Source organism: Grampus griseus, assembly GCF_964374135.1.
Source record: "Grampus griseus genome assembly, chromosome: 4".
In the NCBI taxonomy this organism is placed as follows: domain Eukaryota; kingdom Metazoa; phylum Chordata; class Mammalia; order Artiodactyla; family Delphinidae; genus Grampus; species Grampus griseus.
In genome coordinates, this window is record NC_138997.1 from 91,486,761 (window position 1) to 91,505,309 (window position 18,549).

The 18,549-nt window shown below is 35.1% G+C and overlaps 1 protein-coding gene across 1 annotated transcript in view; it reads right to left on the reverse strand.

Moving 5' to 3' along the window:
- Nucleotides 1-580: 580 nt before the first annotated feature.
- TBC1D19 (TBC1 domain family member 19) overlaps nt 581-18,549 on the reverse strand; it is a 155,033-nt gene continuing 137,064 nt past the window's right edge. Inside the window, exons 17-21 of the mRNA XM_082653432.1 lie at nt 16,592-16,701; nt 14,412-14,503; nt 7,148-7,263; nt 1,750-1,820; nt 581-752 (exon numbers count right to left, since the gene is read on the reverse strand). Of these exons, the coding sequence (XP_082509558.1) occupies nt 678-752; nt 1,750-1,820; nt 7,148-7,263; nt 14,412-14,503; nt 16,592-16,701 (464 nt within the window). The 3' untranslated portion in view covers nt 581-677. The remainder of the gene's footprint in view (nt 753-1,749; nt 1,821-7,147; nt 7,264-14,411; nt 14,504-16,591; nt 16,702-18,549) is intronic.

An 18,549-nucleotide genomic window follows, 5' to 3' on the forward strand; every position in this document is an offset into this window, starting at 1 on the left:
CTTCTAACTAAGAGATGGAAGGTTGAGACATTTAAAGGGATCATTCTATTTTCTTTTTTCAGAAAGTGATGAATAAAACTGTCAGGTGGAGACAACTGTATTTGACCTTCCCCAATAGAGAGAGAAATAAAATGGAGAGGGATCTAGATCTCTGATGAGAGAAAAGTTGTTAAAAACACCAAAGTACATTTGAATTCCTACTTAAAAGCATTATCTTTTTCAAGTCTTCCCACATCCTACCCCACCCCTGGCTTTGAGTGAAATGCAATTTATAAGACAAAATGATTCATTATCTAGAGATAAATTTACAAACTGACATAAGAGAACTGTCCCAGAGGCTACATTACCTATTCAAGTTTATTACAGTAGCTTTAGTTCTTATTGCATATATTGTTACATGCCTTTTACAAGCCAGGGTGATCTATGCTATGTATGCTCAATTTAGCAGAATTTATATCTACTGCTTCTCTCTTGAAAATCAGCAGCATGCAGTGCAATACGTGGTGTGCAGAGTTATTGTTTCAAAAAGTGAAAAACTACTTAGGTTTAACTGAGGAGGAACATGATCTTTATTGGCTTATATGCAAAGTTTAATTTTGGTTTTATGCAGAGTTTGCATAGTTCATGATTACTTTCTAATGAAAAACTAGATGTGTTGTCAGTGACCTTGAAGAAGATCAGGTGACAGTAGCAAACAGAAAAATTTGAAGAAGAGGCATAACTTTTAAAGTAGAAAGGTCAGCAAGAACTGCCTGAAACAAAAAACAAAAGGAATGATTAATATCGGCATTCTGATCAGCAAAGTGAAGCCTATGAAATAAACACAGAAACACCTTTACAATGTAATTCTGATATCAACACACCTGAGTTCTTCAGATTGGTCCCAAATCTCTGTACTGAAGCTACAACCTTCTTTCTCTTTTCTGAACATCTTAATGTTAGAACATGTGCAAAATACTCAAATGTGCAGTAGAAAATAATCTGGACTTTAGTCTTGAGCCTTCTTCAAATATACAAGGTAGCATGAGTTTATAAGAGGTCTAACATTTCAACTTGCTTCTATAAATAAACGTACATTATGACTCCTAGTCCCGTTATACTAAGGAGTAACTGACTTTAGGAAATCACTTTAAGATGGAACTAATGTTTACTCAGTTGCAAGATGCATAAACATCCTCTTCCCTTTAAACAAAGAATGTAGGCAGCTATTTTAAGGATAAAATGTACATTTCTATGAGAGATAACAAATAGAGTAATATTGTAAGCCACTATTTAATTGAACCATGCTTCAGGTGTAAGATATACTACTGAAAAGAAACGAGCTTTAAATAATTAACTCACAACTAAAAATAAACAAAAAGCCCATGTTTCTTTACTATATCATCCAAACACATGCTGTTTAATTCAACTAGTTTGTCTTTGTTCTATGAGCATATGAACAATTATAAGAAAATGCAACATAAGCCCCAATAGTTTCTATTAAAACTACTAGGTATCTTGTTTCCTGTAATGGTTATAGTGGTTTCCCATAATAATCTTGTTTATGACTTCTTCACAAGAACATTGTTTTCAAGTAATTAAGGAATTCTGAATACTTAATATTACTTAGCTCAAAACTTATGGGTTTTACCCAAGTTAAAAAATTAGTCTGCGAGTAATGTGTGTCCTATGCATCTGATACCAAAGTGCCCGAGCCTGGCAATCTCTCAGGAACTATTTCCATCCCATCTGAGTGAAACTTATCCTTACTTCAGCTGCAGCCAGTGATGTCACCTCCATCAGGTTCACTGCTCGGAAAGCAAACACAGCAGCTGCCAGGACTGGAAAAGAATGCACACTATTTCAACTGCTGGTCTGGTCTACTCATCAGCCAGGCAATTTACTGCTATGCCCACAACCCACGATGAGGGCTCAGAATTAGTGCTTCACAACTGTATCCTGCATTCTGAGTTAAGGCCTTGTGATGAATGGAAATTGTCTCCTCTGGAGAACAGTGGCTTGATGGTGCAGTTTTGGGAAAAAGGGAAATTTTAGTGGTTTTAAAAAAGCCATTTTATAAATTGTTTCATACCTATAACTTCAATTGTAACAATTTTTAAATGGCATGAAGATCTAATGACTATCTTATAAATAAAGATTTATTTTGATGCAGGTGTTTCTTACTGATGCAATGGAGAGGCTTCTGAGAAGTTATATGCAGACTGAATTTTTAAATATATCAGATGATGTTTCATATGTATCAAGGAGGTATCCTGATAAAAATGTGGCAATAAATTCTTTCCTTAAAAATATTTTTATACTATTTTGTTATATTTATATTTTTACGCTCAGCATTGACTTTCTTAGAGTGTCATAAATGGATACGTCTGTGGGGCGGGCTACTGTGGGATTGATCCTGACATTTACATTAATATTGGCCACAGAAAAAGAAGTTGAAACTTTGAAAAGAAAATAAACCAAACCATTATAGAACATCCTGAAGGTCAATAATATATACTGACTAGAAAACATTTGGATTTTTGTTCCCATTAATCATCTGCATATGAACAGAGAGTAATGCTGACATGAGTTATGTCTTATTACATAATCTACCATAAAACTTTGTGAAAGTGAATGAGTCATCATGAACAATGGAAGGACCATGTAATAGGTTCAGGCAACTCTGATAAGGAAACGGTACTGCCTGGAGGTGACTCTTGACTTCTCCCCATTTTTTTCATCACCAGTAGTGGTAGTACATTCCCTACCCAACAAGTCCTTAAAGTTTAGAAAATGAATGGTAAGGAATCTTTAAAATTATTTGGAAGACTCGTTCCTAAGTATATTGCATAGATAATGCAAATTTTTTTAAAAAATATATTTTTACTATGGAAGTAATAATAATGATAATAGCAGTTAATTCTAATACCAAAAATGAGTTAAGTACTATTGTTAGCCCCATTTTACTAATGTAGAAACTGAGGCACTGTGAGTTTGGATGACATATTCAGAGTCACACAGGTAGAAAATAGTAGAGTGACTACTCAACTCTGGCCCTAGAGCTCAAGCATTTAACCACTATGTGATGACATTTTTGAGATTGAAGGTAAGCAGTAATGATTCATCCCTGATATAGAAATCTGTGTGCTTTCCTAAGAATCACCTTCTCTTTTGTCTCTCAGAATAGTTTTCCCCTGGCAGAAACCATAATGGAAAAGAATATAAAAAAGACTGTATATACATGTATAACTGAGTCACTTTGCTGTACAGAAGAAATTAACCCAACATTGTAAATAACTATACTTCAATTTAAAAAAAAAAAAAAGAATGGTTTTCCAGAGATGGCCTGAAGGATGATGCATGGTGGTCCTGGGCTCTGGACCACCTGATAGGGGTCATGCCTATGGAGTAGAAGTCAGGATACAGGTCTCTTAATTTCCCCAGATAGAGGCCGAGTGACTGGGAAGCACAGGCATTTTTCGAGGGGACAACAGATTTTGGACAGTTTGTCAAAAAAAGCATTAGAACTAGTTAGGAAAATTCTGGGAGAAAAATACATGGTAGTGGTAAAACAAAATTTAAAAAGTCATCAGCTGGGATTATTTAATATGTAACAAGGGATATAAGAGACCTGGGGCAAAGAATTTACCCTTTAATTGAAATGGAGAAAACTTAAGTACCTAAAGTCCCTCAGCTTCCATTTTTACAAGAATATCAAAGAAAACCATTTCTGTGGACCAACAACTTCTTTATAGTTTTCTAATATCTGGAATCATATTTGAAAATGGAGACATTTTAGGAGCTAAGGGTTGTGGTCACTATTTCCTTTTTTGAGTATAATTTAACGGAGTTGGTGAAAGCTTGACAGGATGGTCAAATTTTCCGCTGTAGCAGGAAAGAGTTTTACATGGTGGGAAATATATAGTTTTTCCAAAGGCAGATAAGAGGGGGAATAAAAGAGTAGTTACTAATTGACTTCAGCATCCAAAATGCTTATGTGCTCACAACCTTTATTTATCTTGGTGTCACATCACAGAAGTTCCTTTCCGTCTGCTTCATGATTGCTTTGCCCAGTACTTCCTCACAGCTGGTTTATTTGCCAAGGAAAACAGGTCTATACTTTGGGATATTTTCTTTTTTAATTAAAAAAAATTTTTTTTTTTTTTGGCTGTGTTGGGTCTTCATTGCTGAGTGTGGGCTTTCTCTAGTTGCAGCGAGCGGGGGCTACTCTTTGTTGCAGTGCGCAGGCTTCTCATTGTGGTGGCTTCTCTTGTTGTGGAGCGTGGGCTCTAGGCACGCTGGCTTCAGTAGTTGTGGCTCGCGGCCTCTAGAATGCAGGCTCAGTAGTTGTGGCCCACGGGCTTAGTTGCTCCACAGCACATGGGATCTTCCCAGACCAGGGCTCGAACCTGTGTTCCCTGCATTGGCAGGTGGATTCTTAACCACTGCCCCACCAGGGGAGTCCTGGGATATTTTCAACTGAAGTCATGCTTCATATGAAATATAGAAAATCAAATATTTACTTTTGGTCTTTTAAACTTTTCTCATTACTTTAATTTTAAGCAACTCTATCATGAACATTAAGACACCTATGCTTTAAACTGTTCTTCAAAAGGCCCTAATTATTCACAATTGAAACCAGTAATATTTACTAAAATATTTCGAAAGACTACATAAGCTCACTTGAGCAAAAAAGGTGGTCACAAAATATTCAGCCCCGAAAATGTATAAAATAATCAAAACTAATTTATATACACATCTACATGCAATTACCTACCCTATGGCTCTTTATCTGAATTCCATGGTAGGAATTCCCATTAGTCTAATTCCATTTCTAGATGTTCTACAATTCTTCTCTGTTGATTTCTTTTTTTTAAATAAATTTATTTATTTGTTTATTTTTACTTTTGGCTATGTTGGGTTGTTGTTTCGATGTGCAGGCTTCTCATTGCAGTGGCTTCTCTTGTTGCAGAGCATGTGGGCTCTAGGCACAGGGGCTCAGTAGTTGTGGCGCTTGGGCTTAGTTGCTCTGCGGCATGTGGGATCATCCTGGACCAGGTATCAAACCTGTGTCCCCTGCACTGGCAGGTGGATTCTTAACCACTGCGCCACCAGGGAAGCCCCTCTGTTGATTTTTTAAAAACACTCAGAGAAAGTGAATGGATGCAATAGTGTGAACTGCATTTCTACCTATACATCAATAACTTTTTAATTACTGTATTAAGCTTACAGCAAAGTATGTGGCTTAGAGCAAATGCAGCATTCAACATTCATTTCTCTTTCACTTCAGTTTGCTGAGGGGTGATAAGTCACAGAATGGGAGACTTTAAATTGGAAGACGCTTTGAAGGTCTTCCAATTCAACATTTCTTTCATGATAGAAAACCTCTTAACCCTTCAGATGACAGTTAAAAAGCCCATTCTACTTTTGGAAAGTCCTAATTATTAGAAAGTACTTTCTAATACTGAGCCCATTTCTTTAACATGCTCTAATGTTTTCTGAAATGATACAAAAAGCTACATACAATACTCTTCAAAATTTATGCCCTACCCAGAAGAGTTATTTGGTAGAAAATCTAAAATCCTGTTACCTGAGAAATGGTAGCAAAAAACAATACTACTTAGCCTGGAAAATAGAAGACTTTGAGGAAAGGAGGGGGTGAGAGAGTAGAAAAAAACATGATGATGATCCTGGTTTAACAGTAGTACATTCTAACAAGTTATATTATCCAGGGACTTCCCTGGCGGTCTAGTGGTTAAGACCCCGTGCTTCCTCTGCAGGGGTTTGATCCGTGGTGGGGGAACTAAGATCCCACACACCATGTAACGTGGCCAAAAAAAAAAAAAAAAGTTATATTATCCAGAAATGAAATGGGCTACTTGGTAAGACAGGGATTATCCAACACTGAATGTTCAGGCACAGGATAAGGACTGCCTGTTAGAAATATTTAAAAGAAGTTATACCTGATGACCTCTAGGATCCCCTTTTGTCTCTAGATTGTATGCATCACTGACATTCAGCCAAAAGAGGTGATGGCAGACCAGTTTTTCCTAACTCATATTTGTACGGGCTTTAAAAACCACTGAGATAGAAGGATACTGGGAGTTGTTAAAAACCCCAGTAAATGATATCTCTCATTATACCAGGGGCAACATTTATCTTCATGGTACTTTATTATTATCTCAATTTTCCTTTTCAAAATGCCATCTAATTACTCGAACTTTCAGCATTCAAAAATATGTTAATATGGTACCTAGAGAATCTTCTGCAAGAAAAGGGTCATCAATTAAGCATTATTTCCAAATGGCCCAGAGAGGTGTCTTTACAATGCTATCACTGGGTAAAGATTAAATAATTTGTTCAATGTCACAAAACTGGAGAAGGCTGGAACCAGCATTCTCTGCTCTCCATGTGAAAACCCTGTAATACTTATTTGAATTCCCTGATAATTTCAATGATAAAAATAATTGAGTCGATTTTACACACAGAGAAGCAAAATAATATAAGAAATCTGTGCCCTATGTGTTACCACACAGTTGCCCTCTGTGTATATCTGTTGTAAGAACTTAATTATTAAATAAGAGATAGATTTGTGGCTTTCTGAAAAAAAGATGAATTTCTTTTTGGCTTAAGAGAATATGTAAAAGGGGAAACTCAGTTACCAGGGCAGGAGTTAGAGACTGTTAGCAACAAGGAAAAGGTTTTGAGTTCAGTATAAACTAGTCCAGAAGAGCTGAGATTTCAACTATGCAGGGAGACTCAGTCTCAGTTTGGATTTTAGGTAGTAGTTGAGAAAGGGCACAGAACAGAACACTAAGGTAGTCACAGGAGTCAGGAAAAAAACAGAAGTATACCTACACTCTGCTGTGCAAACCTCACAGAGACCGTAAGCCCTGGCTGGATTAAAAGCAGGGGAGGGGAGCTGGACATTCCTAGAAGTGACGAAAAAGGACTAGGAATAGACGTGATGGGCAGTTATGCAGACCTATTTAGATTGCAGAATCTCAGTGCTTGTCTTCTAAGGCAGATAAATCTACTAAATGTTCATGAATTAGAAATGAAAGACAACTGTAGACTCAAATTCCAATTACAGATGGTGAATATCAGAAAGCAAAGGGGCTTTACTATAAAAAGAGCATGTGTTTTACAAACAAGCACTTACTCTTACCAGCAAGAATTTCCAGAGAGTTGTACCCTAGGATTCTATCCCACAAAAGCAAGAGTTGATCTGTAGCTAAGTATCCAGAGAAAGCTCGAACCATCCATTTAAATGATATGCGAAGTCTGTAAGCAAAGAAAAAAAAGAAATTTTACCAGTGGAATTTTTTCTCATCAAAAAGCAGTATCAGAAGAACTCAACCAGTTCCATTATTAGATAACTCCTTTGTGGGTCTGAAAAATCACATGGGCATTTAAAACTCAAGCACTCTACATATATACAATGGAATACTACTCAGCCATAAAAAAGAATGAAGTAATGCCATTTGCAGCATCATGGATGGACCTAGTGATTATCATACCAAGTGAAGGAAGTCAGAAAGAGAAAGACAAATACCACATGAAATCACTTATATGTGGAATCTAAAATATGACACAAATGAACTTATGTATGAAACAGGCTCACAGACATAGAAAACAGACTTGTGGTTGCCAAGGGGGAGGGGGGAGAGATAGATGGGGAGTTTGGGATTAGCAGATGCAAACTACTATGGTATTGAATGGATAGACAACAAGGTCCTACTGCTGTAGGTCCTACTGTTCCTACAAGGAACTATATTCAATATTCTGTGATAAACCATAATGGAAAGAAAAAGAATGTATGTATATGTATAACTGAAACACTGCTGTGATTAACACAATATTGTAAATCAACTATACTTCAATAAAATAAATTTAAAAAACCCTCAAATACTCTATTAAAAGCTGTAAAAAGTACAATGGTGAGAAACCATGAGTCCTCAAATTAGTGGTCTCAAAAGCATTAAGAGGGCTTCCCTGGTGGGGCAGTGGTTGAGAGTCCGCCTGCTGATGCAGGGGACACGGGTTCGTGCCCTGATCCGGGAAGATCCCACATGCCGCAGAGCGGCTGGGCCCGTGAACCATGGCTGCTGAGCCTGCGCGTCTGGAGCCTGTGCTCTGCAACAGGAGAGGCCACAACAGTGAGAGGCCCGCATACAGGAAAAAAAAAAAGCATTAAGAGAAAGAATTATATTCCTGAGTCCTACTTTATGTTATAGTTCATTCTTTAGAAAACTCACTTCTACATTCTGTTTTTCAGGGTGTGTACTAATTAGCTATCAATGAGGTGATCTTATAGTCTTAACAGTTCCAGGCAAGCCTAGAACATTTGAATTTTTATTCAAGATACTTGAAAGAGCTTGATAGCTGCACATTTTTCCAATTCAATAAATTATATTCCTACATTTCACTCAAATGGCTACAAAGGATGAAAAAAGACAAAGAAAACTAGTTTTAAAGCTATAGGGGGACTTCCATGGTGGCACAGTGGATAAGAATCCACCTGCCAATGCAGGGACACAGATTCGATCCCTGGTCTGGGAAGGTCCCACATGCCATGGAGCAGCTAAGCCCGTGCCTCAAACCACTGAGCCTGCACTTTAGAGCCCGTGAGCCACAACTATTGAGCCCATGCACCTAGAGCCTGTGCTCTGCAACAAGAGAAGCCACTGCAAGGAGAAGCCCGCGCACCACAATGAAGAGTAGCTCCTGCTCACTGCAACTAGAGAAAGCCTGCGCACAGCAACGAAGACCCAACGCTGCTAAAAATAAAAAATAAAATCAAATCTTAAAAAAAAGAAAAGCTATAAGGGACCTTAGAAATAGATCTCTGATTTGAAACCCTTAGTTTTATAGAGGATGTCATCAGAACTCTGAAAAATCAACCAGAAAATTCAATTAAATTCTATTTTGCAAAAAAAAAAAAAAAAAAAAAGTCCTAAGAAGTATGAGATCCTACTGTTTCATAAATAGGTTATGTTACAATAACAATTTATCTCTAGAATCAGGAAACAAACTCTTTGGCTTTGGTGCCTGAAGAGATTAAATAGTCTCTCAATTTCTGTACTATTGGCAATTAAACATCACTTGACTGCCCCTGAGAGGTTCTAGCCAAATTCTTTGTTAAAACTGTTATACAGATAAACATCTGTACTTTTTCTTAAAAGAGAAAATGGGATTGAGAGATTGCCTTTGTTGGTGTCACATTAACTTTCTTGAGACTGAAAAAGGACCCCCCAGGTTTCAGAAATTCCTCAATACTAGATAACTATTGTTCTAATATAACAAAATACATGTAGGCAGTAGTATTGATAAATCAAGATTTTTGGTTGGTTTTAGAATTTCTGTTTATAGATGCCAAAGAAACTTTTAGCCACCAATTATTTTAAATTTAAATAATTTACTAACTTTTAAGCCTAAATTATTAACTTCAACTAGTTTCATTTTACTGGATCTCTCAGTGTCTTATTAGAACAACAGCACCACACATCATGCCTTCTGCTCCCTAGTATACATCACAGATTCAATTTCTTAGAAATACAGTTTATTGAGGTATAATTTATGTATAGTAGAATTTGCCCTTACTAATGCACAATTCTGAGTTTTGTTAAGAACCAAATGGAAATTTTAGAACTGATAAATACAAAAACAACAAAAACAATAACAACAACAGCAACAAAACAGCCCTCACTGGATGGATCCAATAGCAAAATGGAAATAACCATTGAGAGAGCCAGTGAATTTAAATATAAATCAATAGAAGTGTCCAATCTGAACTACAGAGTAAAAAGGATTGAAAACAAAATGAACAGAGCTTCAGGAAGCTGTGAGATAAGACTAAAAGTTTTAATATTTGTGTCCCAGAAGAAAAGGATAATGAGTGTGGTGCAGAAAAAAATATTTGAAGAAATAATGGTTGAAAACTTCCTAAATTTGGCAAAAGAAATAAGCCTCAAATTAAGATGTTAAGCAAACCCTAAACAGGATAAACCCAAGAAATCCATGTCCAGATACATCATAATCAAACTGCTAAGATCTAAAGACAACGATCTTGACAGCAGCCACAGAAAAACAATAATTGATATTATTTCTTCCTGACATGTTTTGTAGAATTTGCCCGTGAAACCCTCCAGGCCTGGAGTTTATTTGAAAGTAGAAGGGATAAATTAAAGATGTATATTGTAAATCCTAGGGCACTGTTATAGACTGAATGCTTGTGTCCCCACTCCAACCCCCAAAGTCATATATTGAAATTACCCCCCACTGTGATGGTATTAGGAAAGAGGTGTGTGGCCTTTGGAAGTTAATTAGCATTAGATAAAGTTATGAAGGTAGGTCCTCATGTTTGGGATTAGTGCCTTCGTAAGAGTCATGTGAGAGCTTCTTTTTCTTCTCTGCTCTCCATCATGTGAGGATACAATGAGAAGCAGTCTGCAACTTAGAAGAAGGTCCTCTGGAACTCAACCATGCTAGCAACCTGATCTTAGACTTCCAGTCTCCAAAACTGTGAGAAATAAATTTCTGTTGTTTATAAGCCATACAGTTTATGGTAATTTGTTATAGCAGACTGAACTAAGACAGACACTTATCAAAATATATTTTTAGAAAGGTATAAATAATAATCCAATACTGGAGATAAAATGGAGTAAAAAATTATTCAATTCAAAAGTAGGCAGGAGGGGAAACTTCCCTGATGGTCCAGTGGTAAAGAATCCACCTTACAATGCAGGGGACACAGGTTCGATCCCCGGTCAAGGAACTAATATCCCACATGCTGTGGGGCAACTAAATCCACGTGCTACAACTACTGAGCTCATGCGCCTCAACTAGAGCCTGCGTGCCACAAACTACAGAGCCCACACGCTCTGGAACCTGCATGCCACAACTACAGAGCCCACCTGCCCTGGAGCCTGCGCGCCACAACTAGAGAAGAGAAAACCTGCATGCCATGACTAGAGAGAAGCCCGCATGCTGCAACGAAAGATCCTGTATGCCTTGACAAAGATCCTGTGTGCCGCAACTAAGACCCAATGCAGACAAAAATAAAGAAAATAAATAAATAAATAATAAATAAATTAAAAACAAACAAACAAACAAACAAAAGTAGGCAGGAGGGACTTCCTTGGTGGTCCAGTAGTTGAGAATCCGCCTTTCAATGCAGGGGACATGGGTTTGATCCCTGGACGGGGAACTAAGATCCCACATGCTGTGGGGCAACTAAATCCTTGCACCACAACTAGAGAGAAGCCTGCATGCTGCAATGAAAGATCCCGTGTGCCACAACTAAGACCCGATTTGGCCAAAAATAAATAAATAAATATTAAAAAAAAAAAAGTAGGCAGGAAAAGAGGACAAAAAGAATAAAGAGCACATGGGACAAACAAAAAAATGTCTATCAAGATAGTAAATAATATCAATTGATATTATTTTAATCCAATAATATCAATTACATTAAATGTAAATGGAATAAACACACCAATTAAAAGACAAACTGCCACACTGAAAGACCCAAGTATACTTTTGACAAGAAAGCCACCTGAAAAGTAAAGACACTGATAATCAATACATTAAAAGTAAAAAGACAGAAAAGAATACACTATACAAATTGTAATAAAAAGAAAGCTGGAATGGCTATATCAGACATAGTAGATTTATTGCTAGGAAAAGACATTACATAATGATAAAAAGATCAATTCTCCTAAAAAGAGAGTCAAATACATGAAGTAAAAATATATATAGCAATGCAGAAATAAAAAGACAAATTCACAATTATAATTGGAGGCTCTAACACTTCTTTCTCAATAATCAATAGAAAAAGTAGAAGAAAATTAACAAGTGTATAGAAGTCTTGAACATTATCAACAAGCTTGACTTGATTACCACTTACAGAACATTCTGCTCAACACTAGCAGCATACAAATTCTTTTCAAGTGTACATGGAAGATTCATCAAGATAGATCATATTCTGGGTCATAAAACAAACTGCAACACATTTAAAAGAACTAAAATCTTATGAAGCACATTGTCTAACTGTAACAGAATTACAATAGAAATAATAACAGAAAGACATAATATCTTTCCAAATATTTAGAAATTAAACAATGCAGTTTTATATAAACTATGGTCAAAGAGGAAGTCACAAGAGAAATTAAGAAACATTTTGAATTGAATGAAAGTGAAAACATAACACATCAAAATTTGTTGAGTGGAGGTAAAGCAGTGCTTTGAGGGCAATTTATAACATTATTGCTTACATTAGAAAAGAAGAAATGTCTCAAATTAATTATCTAAATTTCAGCTTAAACAAGTAGAAAGACAAGACCAAAACAAAACTAAAGCAAGTATACAGAAGGAAATAACAAATAAAAGAGCATAGGGCTTCCCTGGTGGCGCAGTGGTTGAGAGTCCGCCTGCCGATGCAGGGGACATGGGTTTGTGCCCCGGTCCGGGAAGATCCCACATGCCGCGGAGCAGCTAGGCCCGTGAGCCATGGCCGCTGAGCCTGCACGTCCGGAGCCTGTGCTCCGCAACGGGAGAGGCCACAACAGTGAGAGGCCCGCGTACAGCAAAAAAAAAAAAAAAAAAAAAAAAGAGCATAACTCAATGAAACCGAAAATAGAAAAACAAAATCAATGAAACCAAAAACTGATTCTTTCAAAGAAGAATAAAATTAATAAACCTCTGGCCAGAATAATCAAGAAAGAGAAACAAGATACAAATATCAATCTCAGGAATGAGAGCGGTAATGTCACTCTGATTCTATAGATATTGAAAGGCTAATTAAGAATTATTATGCAATATTATGAATAATTTATGTCCATAAATATGATAACAGATAAAACACACTAAGTACTCAAGAAGAAGGAGATATCCTGAAGAGTCCTATATCTAGTAAAAAAATTAAATTCTAAATTAAAAACCTTCCAATAGCATTAGTTTTAATTCATGAAAGCCTTTTAATAATTGATTTCTAGCCTGATAATTAAATTTTTATATTTTCTCTTGCATCAGAATTTTAATGTTTATCATAATTCACTGAAATAAATTTGTTCCTTTTAATGATTAAAGTGTATAAATAGACTAGAAAAAAGCCAGGATTTTAGCTTCTAGCAATAAACTAAATGTCTTCACTCTAGTAAGGAAAAGCATAGTTATATTCAAATATTCATTTCACAGTAGTAAAATAAAGGTCAGTTTACCACAAGAAAAAATGACTTGTATGTAATATAAAATATTTCTGCCATATTCTTGTTTTATAATATTAATTATTAATAAAATCCTGTTTTTTAATATCTACAAAAGAAAGAGTGTCACCTAGGTGTTATCAACGGATGATATGAGATGTTGTTTTATAAATGGCATTTCTAAGATCTAAAATGTCTGAAATTCGATGGTGATTTTAGAATGGAGATATATATGTATATATGTATATATATATATATGGAGATATATATGTATATATACATATATATCAATATATAAACATATACATATTCAATCTTTAAACAACTCCATGAGGTAGGAATTCCCTTGATTTTAAAGATGAATAAATTAAATTATCTTGACTTAAAGAAAGAAATTGAGGCTTAGGTAAATTAAATAATTTTATCAGGATTTTATAGTTTAGTAGAGATAGAATTTGAATCTGGGTCTGTCTCTTAAACCCCCCCACCCACTCATCCATCGGCTATGGATTCTATTTCCCATTAACTACTTTTGCGGTCTCAAAGAGTTAGTGTTCCTTTCAAATATGCCCTTATATAGGAGAAAATGGTTACACAGAAACGAAGACAGTAACAAAACACTGATAAATCATTTGGAAATTTCTGTTGCCTTAAGACACTGTTAATTAAAAAAGAGAAAAGAGAACCAATAATAATGAGGTCCACAGGTACCCTACATATTCATTGATAACTCATACTGAGATAAATGAACAAAAATTCAAGCTTTTGGAAGAAAAAAATCACAGTGTACAACCATTGGTAAATAATCGATCTAGATTCCTTTAATGAAAGCCAGCAAACTTTAACTTTTCTGTCTTTCATAAGTTGTTTTCTGATAAATTTGGCCTAAACTGACTTAATTTTAGTATTATCACATTTCTCAGGTAGTATTTGTTTCCATAAATTTTTGCCTCAGTTTGGCCAATACCTTTCATTATGAATAGAAATTAGTTCTTTTAGTGATTCTTGTACCAAGCACAAAAATCCAAGCAAATAAGAATTTATTAGGATTTTGGTAAGTCTCTCAAGAATTTCTGTCACAATGTCGAGTTATAATTTACTACTTGATAATTATTGTTTTATTGGGGAGACTGTTAGTCTAATGTCTCTGAAAAATTACTGTATCTTTGATGATGAAAAAGAGCCTTCTGATATCAATTTATTCTTCAATTAGGAGAGAAAAATACTCACGGTTGAGCCCCAATTTCTCGTAGATGATAAAAGAGTTGGGGGAGATAAGTTTGAAGAAGAGTTTCAAACAGCAGACAGAGTGACACGATACCCTGGATACAATAATAAATCACAAGAGAAATGCATAATTTAGTATTTAAAAATGAACTCTGCCATTAAATTATTCAAATGGAAATGAGAAAAAGATTATCAATATAAATATTTTTTCCTTTTTAACAACGATAGGCTCCCCACGTAACCTGGCATGTAGTAATGTTAGGAATTCAAGGAAAACGTCATTTTATAGAAAAACCTGCTTCTCTGTAAGTCATATAGTATCACGTAGGCCCAGCAAAATTAGTTTTTTCTGGATGCATTCCAGTTTCCAGGTATTTCTCTGGTGCTACAGCCACACCCTTCACTTTCTCCTCCATATGTCCCTTCCCTTCCAGCTGTCTCACCCATCAGGGAGAATATTTCCTGCTTTTTTAACTCTTTCATTGAAATCCATCCCCAGAGAAAGACTAACTGTTTGAAATTTGCATCAGGAAGTTATCAAACAAGAATGTTTGATTACTTAGTATAAGGATAACTTTTTTAAAAACTGAAATCCACTTTTTTAAAAGGGCATTATCTGTAGAGCACAAAGTAGATGGTTTTTCAAGTGCATTTATTACTTGACAACTCTGAATAAAGTCTTTCTTGCAGCTCAGCATTCCTCAGCGTTGATCTTTGTAAGGAAGTTTTAATCCTCTTTTTGAATTTCTAAAGAAATAAGGCTGTCATGGTTCCAAATAGTTAAGTCTGGCTGCAAGCCAGAAAAGGAGATGACTGCCTGTTAAGTCTTTATTTCACTGAATAAAGAAAGGGCAGAGGCAGGGCTGTCCCAATCAATCAGCTGAAAAAGGACACCTTAGGGTCAGCACGGATATAGAGAAGGCACATCCAGAGTTGCTCAGTGGCAAGCTTCAGTGGTCTGCACAGGGAAAACATCACGGGTATCTACTGGGCAGCCAGTTAAAAACATTTTTTCGAAACTCTGAAGCGTAAAATGGTACAGAATATGTGAGTAAGAAATCTGAGGCTAAGGATGAGTTATAAGAAAAAAGAATTATTAATATATTTTTGGTTATTCTAGATTAAATATTCATGCAATATAGGCATTAAATCAAGTTGTCTCAGAGAGAAGAAACCCAAGATAATTGGTGGTACTTCATTTGTTCATCTGTGACATCCTAGATTTCTGTTACTTGCCTGCTTTCACTAGCAATGTATGAGAGCAACAGTGGAGACAGAGGAAGGTGGAATAGGAATACACAGGAATGGCGGGGGGAGGATAATGAACTGCTATTTAGTTGAGTAGCGGTGACAGCCTCCTCTTTTGGGAAACTTGGTAGCCCTGACACATTCCAATTTTTAATGTTTTTTTCTGGAGAGTCAGTCAAGTTACCCACAAGCAGACCAAAGCAGGCTCAAAGACAGAAAAAGTATAACTGAAATAAAATAAACACTGCTTTTACTCAGGCTAAGGAGGGTGGGGGTGGGGGAAGGAAGATATGATAAAGGACTGGACAAAATAAAACAGATACAAATACTCAACTCCCAGTATGCTTCTCTTTGAATTTCATGTTAAGGCCAAGGAGCCATCTATTGAATAAACACAAAGGAGATATCTAGTTTGATAACTGATAATTAGCCAAATTGAAAAATAAGGGACAAATAAATGTTTATTTTTCATTAACAAAGAAAAGATGATGATGATGATGATGATAATCGTAACGACAACAATAAAAACAGCAGCCATCTATTTACTGAACATCTGCCATGAGCCAAGTGCTACCCAGGTGCTTTGTACACTGCTCTACAGCACCACAGAAACTCATTATTAACTCTGAAATGAGTTTCAGAGAGGAGGAAACCAGCATTCAAAGAAGTTAGCCACCTTTGTCAAAGAAAACAATACAGACATTGCTATGTTTTTTCTTTCAACATATAAAAGATAATTTAAATGCAATTGATAAAAGGCTTTTTCCTCTCTAATTATTACTAAAACTATTTAAATATCAATTTCTTCTTCTCTTTCATTTATTCTATAGAAAAGTGTTGCTTGACCTCACAAATTAACATTTGTTTTTCTTAAGGAAAGGAAAAACAGATTAGAGTCTGCTTTGATCCATTTTTTCTTTTTTTTATGAACTTACAGAAGGATGAGAAGAGATGGAATGAAGTCTGAAGAAAAAACGCACATACATCTCACGGAATATCTGATACAATTTGGAAGGTTCATGGTACAGAAAACAAAGTGGTGCAACTGAAAGAACAAAAAAGTTAATTAATAATATTGCAGAACTACTAAAATTAAAAAAATAAGTTCACAAAACATGAAAGAATAAATATTTTCTAGTAATAATATTCATTCATAGACAAGTTTAGAATCACATATATATTCTTTTTTCATGTTGAAAAGGGAATATATGCACACATAAAAAACTGAGTCATTAAAAATTAAAAAGAAGGGAGTAAATTATAAAATATTATAATCTCAACAGTAGAATAAGAATGACACAATGGAACTATATAGGGATATTGAAAATTCAAAGTAAGTTTTAAAAACTACATAAAGTCAAGTCTCTTTTTTTCAATTGAAATAATAAGAAAGTGACAATCAGGCAATTCAATTTTACTTTGTCCCACAAAGGATCTTTTGAAATTTTTAATTTTTGAAGTCAGGTAAGTAAAATATAAGATGATTTACGACTAGCTTTTAGAACGATGGTCTGCAACTAACTGAATTTGAAAATTAAAATTTTGATTAACAGTTTAGGCTATTGGTCTATATTGGCATATCTCAATATGTATCTAGACAGTTTTCATAGGCTTAAAATAAAACAACTCTAAGAATTTATTTCTCTAATGAATTTGAATTAAGTTTTCTTTTGTACCCAGTTCATGGCAGTTAAGCACAGGTGGGTCAACTCAACCAGACAGCTCATGGCTGACTGTCAGAAAGTCAGATTTTAAAATCAGATGCTGACCTGACAGTCTGATTATTCTGCACTTGCGAACGTGGTCATGCTTTTCATCTTTTCAACACTCAAGAATTTTAGGCAGCATAAATACACTATAATGCAGATATATAAAACTGCATTACCTAAATATTAATTTAATAAAAGTGACTTACTTATTGGGTAATTTCATCTATGATATAGATCAGACAGGTAAGAAGGTCTTGGGCTCTATAATGTCCGTGATGCCCTGAGGGCAGTAGGCATTAAGTAAGCAGGGAAACCAGTGAGCCAACTCAGCTCACTTCCTTTTGACAACGTGAAAGGAAAAAATGATAAAAAATTTTAAATTCTGACAAAACAAAAATTCGATTATCTGGGATAAATGGCGGTGCACAGTATTACTGATGAATAAATTATCAAAAACTAGCATTGCAACTGAGAAATTTCACTTTTCTGAAGGGCAAAAGAGAGACAAATCAATTTTAGGGTGGTAAATATCTAAATACAACCAAAAAAACCCCTCCTTTTATATATATCTATAGGAAAAGACCTTTATGTTTTATATATATATATATATATGTTTAAAAACTAACAGCCATGTCCTTTCACTTCAAAACTAATTTTAAAAAATTATTTTACTATCAAAATAAATTCCTACTTATTTAAATAGCCCCAACTGAGGTATTCTATACATTTAAAAAGAATAACTCTCATTCTAATTGCAACAACCTAAGAAAAAGCAATGTGGCACAAATACATGGTATTATTACAAATTCAAAATGAAGGTTTGGAATTCATTTACTTTTTGTGATGATGTATATTTTCCCCTCCAACTTCTTAAGTTATTGCTATTTAAAAACTTGTAATTTGAATCTAAAGGTTTTAAAGATTCAGTAATCATTAATGATCATTTCCAGTGAAGAAATGAAAGAGAATTTTAAAATCAGCACTTTTCTATAAACATATATAATATAGAAAACGTTATAATCAGTTATTATTCAAGATGCCACAATTGGTGATGTTGAATTCCCTTATATAGCTATGAAATGGAAAAGTTTTAGTCCATTACATATAATATGTAAAAAATCTTCTACATGACTTTATTTTCCATTTTAAGCATCTTTCCCTATTTGGTTCTTCCATAAAAATGA